Source organism: Castanea sativa, chromosome 7, assembly GCF_040712315.1.
Source record: "Castanea sativa cultivar Marrone di Chiusa Pesio chromosome 7, ASM4071231v1".
Taxonomy (NCBI): Eukaryota; Viridiplantae; Streptophyta; class Magnoliopsida; order Fagales; family Fagaceae; genus Castanea; species Castanea sativa.
In genome coordinates, this window is record NC_134019.1 from 23,967,915 (window position 1) to 23,975,100 (window position 7,186).

General features: G+C 37.2%; 1 protein-coding gene across 1 annotated transcript; it reads left to right on the top strand.

Annotated features, from left to right (window-relative positions):
* The first annotated feature begins 2,009 nt into the window (after positions 1–2,009).
* Positions 2,010–2,695, top strand: LOC142644193 (uncharacterized). The gene is made up of 2 exons (XM_075818855.1): positions 2,010–2,194; positions 2,284–2,695. Exons 1-2 carry the CDS (start codon positions 2,010–2,012, stop codon positions 2,693–2,695), a joined length of 597 nt encoding a protein of 198 aa, XP_075674970.1.
* Positions 2,696–7,186: the final 4,491 nt, after the last annotated feature.

Genomic DNA, 7,186 nt, shown 5'->3' on the forward strand with positions numbered 1-7,186 from the left:
GAAAGTCGGTGATCCACAGTTTCAAAAACTTAACACTGAAGAGTCTTAAAGGTGAAGATAAGAAGATGGAAGGGAATGAGTCAGAATACCTCCCCCAATACATCCATCAGAGCAATAAAGGAAAGCAAGATCTGTTTGGTGAATGGATGGACAGTATAGAACACTTGGATACTTATGTGATTGACAGGCCTACAAATATGAAGATTGATGGTGAAGGCACAAATTGTATGGATAAAGACCCCATGATACTAATGCTAAGGGAAGAAGGAACTCACTAGGAGCCACCTGCCATCATTGAAGCCATAACCGAGTTGAAGAATTGGGCAAGGGAGGGAGCCGCTCACCCCATGGAAGACTTCATGAAGAAGATCAAGACCATTGAGCCAATCACTCTTGCCAAGAAGATCAAGACTATTGAGCCAATCACTCCTGCCAAAAAACATTGTTTCTATCCCTATTAAGTTTGTTTCTGCTAGTATTATTGTTCCTGTTGAGCCTGTTTATGATTGTATTCCTATAGAGCTTGTTTTTGTTGAGTCTGTTGAGAATTCTTTTCCTTATAATGTGATTTTTTATTTTGCTTAAATGTTGGCTTTGAATGTTTTTATTTCGGAAATTGGTAAAGAAACTCTTAATAATAAAGAATTAAAACAAGGGCATCTAGAACTTATAAAAGAAGAAACCCAACCTGTTAACTTGGGAACTGATGATGAACCTAAAATGATACAACTGGGCAATACTCTAACCACCTTTGAGAAAGATGCATTAGTGGCACTACTGATAGAATTCAAAGAGATATTTGCATGGTCATACGAAGATGTGCTTGGGTTGATATAGATATAGTGCAGTATTGCATTCGAATAGATCCAACCATGAAGCCAATCAAGCAGAAGTTGAGAAGAATGAAGCTAGAGTGGATTCTCAAGATCAAAGAAGAGGTTGAGAAACAGTACAATGCAGAATTTCTAAGGGTCTTCAACTACCCAAAATGGTTAGCTAATATGGTTCCGGTGCTAAAGAAGGATAGGAAAGTGAGAATGTGTGTAGACTTCCGAGATCTCAATAAGGCTAGCCCAAAAGACCATGTCTTGAGAAGATAATACAACAGGACCCTTGCCTCACATTGACATCTTTGTTTATAATACAACAGGACATGTCTTGCTATCATTTATGGATGGATTTTTAGGGTACAATCAGATAAAGATGGCTCAAGAAGATATGGAGAAAACCCCATTCATTACTCCATGAAGGACGTATTGCTACAAGGTCATGCCATTTGGCCTTAAGAATACTGGTGCTACTTACCAACGTGCAGCCACCACTTTGTTAAATGACTTGATCTATAAAGACCACGAAGGGTATATACTAGCTTTACGAAAGTTCTTTGAAAGAATCCAATTCTATAAGTTGCGGTTGAATCTAAAGAAGTGCACTTTTGGCGTCACATCCAAAAAGTTGTTGGGGTTTATGGTAAGTCAAAGGGGAATTAAAGTCGATCCTGAAAAAATCAAGGAAATTATAGAGATGAAGCCTCCCAGGACTGAGAAGGAGATTCAAGCGTTTCTAGGGAGGATACGGTACATATTCATAGCCCAGCTCACCATGACATGTGAGCCACTTTTTCGACTACTCAAGAAGGAAGTTCCTACAGTATGGAATGAACAATGTCAAGAAGTTTTTGAAAAGATTAAGAATTATCTAATGAAGCCACCAAAAAATATTGGTTCCACTGATGCCTAAAAAGCCATTATTGTTGTATCTCACAACTACGAATACATCAATAGGGGCTTTGCTTGCATAGTATTTAGAGAAGACTAGAAAGGAGAATGTGATTTACTACATTAGCAAGAAGATGTTGGCTTATGAAGAGAAGTATTCACCACTTGAGAAGACATGTGTAGCACTTGTATGAGCAACCCAAAAACTCAAACATTATATGCTTGCTTTAAAGGTCTTATTGATTGCAAGAAGGGATCCTTTGAAATATCTAATTAAGAGTCCTGTGCAAGATGGGAAGACAGCTAAATGGGTTTTTCTTCTATCGGAATTTGATATTAAATGTGACCCAAAAGTCTATAAAGGGGAGAGCAATTACTGATCACTTAGCTCATTGTTCACCTAAAGAACCTAAAGAAATCCAAGGAGACTTTCCAGATGAGGATATCATGGGGCTCGAGGTAGAATCATGGAAGATGTATTTTAGTGAGCAACTAATCAAAATGGAAGTGGCATTGGAGTTCTCCTAATCTCTTCGAAAGGGAGACACATCTCATTTTTTGGTAGGCTTAACTTTCCTACCACTAACAATGCCACTGAATATGAAGCTTGCATTATGGGGTTACAAGCGGCCCTGGGTCTTGGAGTAAAAGAGTTGGAAGTATATAGTGACTCAGCCTTTATAATTTCTCAGATTCAAAATAAATGGAAGATCAAGGAAGAAAGGCTAATGCCTTATCATGAATGTCTTCAGAAGTGGGCCTCAAAATTCAGTAAAATCCAGTACCAATGTGTGCCACGAATGCAGAATCAGATTGCAAATGCTCTAGCAACAATGGCATCCATGATGGATGGACCTAAGGAGGATGAAGCTAGACCAATAGTGGTGGAACAAAAAGAAGAGCCAGCTTATTGCATGTCAATAGAAGAAGATAAGGAAAAGAATGAAGAAGGTAAATGGTATTCAGACATTCTATAGTACTTCAAGGATGGGACATACCCAAAGTCTACAGACAAGAATGACCAATTGACATCAGAAGGTTGTCCACTAATTATATTATTTGTGGCGAAAGGTTTTACAGAAGATCATATGATGCGATTCATCTCTTTTGCGTGACCACCAAGGAAGCACAGTGATAGGCCAAGAACGTATTGACCCATTGTGATAAATTAATCAATTAATTAGCCAAGTGAATTAATTAATCCAATTGACATGCAAGATGCTTGGTAGCATAAACAAATCACCAACTAAGTTAATATGTAGCAGAAAATAAAGTTGGCACGATGATTTGTTTATGAAATGGAGAAAAACCCTACCAAGTGAATTTAAGGTCACCACACATGATAATCCACTATTATCACAACAAGTGGTTACAAGTAAAAGAATCCCAGTACCTTATACTAACCTATAGTTGAATTGTTGCCCCAATACATAATTGGACTTGTTCTATAGTGACAATATCTCATTTTCAAATGCACGGCTCTTAGTACGTAACTAACCAATCGATGTGCGGATCCCAGTACGCAGCTTACTCACCAACTTCAGAAAGATGTTGGCTGCAAAGTTCATCAATTTATCAACACGTTGAAGATCACGAAGCTCCTTGGTCACAAAACTCAACGGCGTACAAACGCAGTAGCTTCTTCAAGAGAAAGATGAACTAGGGTAAATTCTATCTTCGACACAATTTGCATGAACAAAACTTTGCTTCACACTCGCGCAACCTTTGACGGCCCTTAAAATATTCTTTATATATGTTTAGGGTTGTGAGAAAAGAAAGCCTAAACATGTACTTACGGATTGAAGTGAAACCAGATTTGAAAAACTGATTTTCATAATTCTTGATATATAGGTTATCTATCGAGGAGCTGTCAAGCATCGGGCTAAAGTAGACCTCAATAGATGTTATCTGTCAAGTTTTAAAATCCAGCACTTATTCACTTGTTTCTTGGACAAATTTGCATGGCTTCAATACCTGAACTTGTACTCTTGTTCCTTGAAGTATTAAACACATCCTAGATCTACCTAATTACAAGTAAAGTGCGTTTTGTCGAAGGATTAGCCAATCCTAAATGACATATGTTCTTAACATCATTCACATATATCCTAACAATCTCCCCCTTTGACAATCTGTGACAAAACCACAACAAACAAATGAACATATGAGAAAAGTCATAAATCACTTAACTCATCCTCACTTGTTGAATACAATAAAATCTATCCTAACATAAACTCTTGAAAAACTTTGCAAGGCAAGAAAGATTTTGACAACCAGTATTTTTGAAACACTTTAAACAAAATCATCACAACATCTTAGTGTGAAAAAGAAATAAAAGATTGCATACAAATAATAAGAAATATATGCATAAAGAGAGAAAAGAAACAACACATGAAGAGATGGGTGAAAGAAAGTAATAACAACCTCAATATATATATATATATATATATATATATATATCATAATGAATACAAGATTTACTATCAAAATGTAAGAACAATGTATCTAAAATAGAAAGAAAAGAAAAAATACATAAGTCCTCACCACATCCCTCATAAACAAAAGCACTCCCCCTAACAAAAAATCTCTTATACTAACTCTCCCCCTAAGTACATGACTACTTTCATACCCAAAAATACTCCCCTTTTTTGTCACGAATGACAAAAAGTAAGTCACTAAGAAGCAGTCATCTCCTCGTCACTAGAAGAGCTAACACCATCATCCTTATCACCATCGAAGTCACCACCATCACTCTCATCCTCCAAAGTCTCTAGAGAAGGAGTGGGAGACTCGACGAAGCCACCAAGGCAAGCTTGTCATCGTGCAATACGACCGACACGAGTGTTCACTTGACATAAGTTATCGCTGAGAGTGTCAAGGTAAGCATTTATGCGCTAAAGCTGCGCCATAATCACCTCAAGGGTCACACCATCCGCAGAAGAAGAAGGAGCGGATGTGGATGGAGCTGAAGAAGCTGGAGGAGTTGGTTTGTGGCTACTTCGGTCAAAGTTGGGCCTCACTCTGTCTCACGATCGCCTCATCAATGGCACACCTGACAAACAAAGGATCCGACACGGGAAAGGAGACAGAAAAGTGCCGAAGGATCCTCATGATAGCTGAAGGAAAGATAAGGTTATCACAGGTTGTCGTATCCCTATATACATCTATGAGGGAGAGAATGAAGTGAGAAGGGAAGTCTATAGTGAGGTTCTCTAAGAGGGATAACAAAAATCAAGCACGAGGCTTTGTGATAGAGTTATTGTGAGACAATGGATGGAGAACGAATGTTATCACCATGTTAAGGAACCTTGGACCTTTAGCAAAGGCCGAGCAATGGGTGTTTTGATGACCACCCCAAGAATAAAGAGTCTCACAAAATAGAGACATGAGTTCGTCTTTAGACACAATCTTAAGATGATCACAACTGGGGTAGTCAGGATGCGTTACCCTTGATACATGAAGCACCTGAGATACAAGATCCAAAGTGACTACAACGCACGTACCTCGAATGTGAGTGATAAAATGAGGTACTGAATAATCGAATCCATGCATATTGGAGTAAAACTCCTATATGATCACAGAGGGACAAGTGATCGGGATGTCACAGAGTGACTCTTAACCCCTACTATAGATGACAGTGGGAAGGTCAGTATCAAAAAAATATGATAAGATGACTTGGCATTACGAATGAATGCCTCGTCGAGAAAAGTTCTCCATGAAGTCCTTATGGGCTTTCTCATCATGGAACCGAAGATGAGAAAGGGTAGAATCAGAAGAAGATGCCTCGGAATGAAGAGGATTTTGGGACGGAGTGGATTTACGCTTAGGTGTCATGATGCAGACTAACCGAAAGAATGAGAGGGAGAGAGAGAGACAAGCAGAAAAGAACCAACACAATTAATATCAAAAGATAGAAAAAGGAAGGTACGTATGCATGAAAAATGCATGAACATGTGACATGTAACAATAAAAGTATTATGGGCTCAACCAAATCCAAACGTACAAAGAAACATCATTGCAACAAAGTAAACACACATTTAAAATGCATGAATCATTGTTAAAATGCAAATGTGATGCAATGCATGATCATTTTAAGATCATTTGAATAAAACCCATCCCAAAATTTTTGCAAAAACCTCATTAATTTTGAAAAATCCCAAAATCTCTTTAAAGCCCCAAAAGTTAAGCCAAAAAGATGAAATGCATGATTAAATGAGAGAAAGAGAATCATACCAGAGGAAGAAAATGATCTTGAGGTTGAAGATTGATTGGGAATGAGGTTTAGAGTGAGAGGTGAGTGTTTGGGAAGGTGAGAAGTCAGAAAGAGGCGAGAGAGATCGAGAAAAATGAGTGAGAATTTGCGCTGAACCTTTATATGGAAGTCCACAATTCTCGATGGATCGAGAGGTATCGAGAGGTGTCAAGAGTTAAAAATTGATGGATAAAGCTATCAAGGAGCTATGTGTTGGAAAATCTGGTTTTATATCTCATACAAAACACACAGCGGAAGTAACAAATATGGATCTATTTCATTCATGATTGATAACATGCACTATGTAAATTTCAGAATTTAAGAACAAGATAGTGTACCTTAATATGGTGAAATTCAAAACAAAAAATTAGAAGTACTTGGGAACACTTTTAATCTTTACTCCAATTCCACTTTACGCCTAAGAAGTGTGGTCTCTCAATCAGTTTCCAAGGGAGAATAATCGAGTGGCTTCACTCACTCACACATACACACCATTTCAAAATGATGTTTCTCTCTTTAATAAATTTTTTTTTTGTATGTTTCTCCCTTTATATTTAATTAATTATCTAATTGGACTAGCCTATTGGGCCTTTCCAATTGGGCTTTAGTGTGTGACTTAGAGTGGGACCAATAAGACACTAACTCCAATGGGCCTTGGGCTTTTCTGTCAACTCTTGACAAGTCCAAAGTTACCATTAATTATATTTAATACCCCTTTGTAAATATAATTGCACTCTAGGCTTTATTAATAAATTATATCCCAAGACTTTATTATACATGCAAACCCTTCATAAAATATTTGTAGTAATACAAAGTCATGAATGTAGACTGTCACTTTGAAGATTACTACATCTTAATCCTTGAGTACCCAGTTTAATCCTTTAAGTTATTCATCATACATTTATGAAATCCAATTTCATAAATATATACTTTAGTATCTCCTTACTAAAGTGGTTTAGTTAGGCCTAACACTCTGAATAATCAAACCCATTAAATTTATCTTAAGGGAATATTTTATATCTCCGTTAAGAGATTATGAATTTCATCTTGAGAATATATGTTCCATCAACACTAAATGTGGCTGCCCAACAAACTTAGGTTTTGATTGTGACTTTAGATCTCACTCCTGATATATCAAAGCAACCTACATTTCATGATCAGGTCCATTATCCTCTCAGGATTAAGAGTTCATGTAAATAGAAGTCGTGATATTTATTAT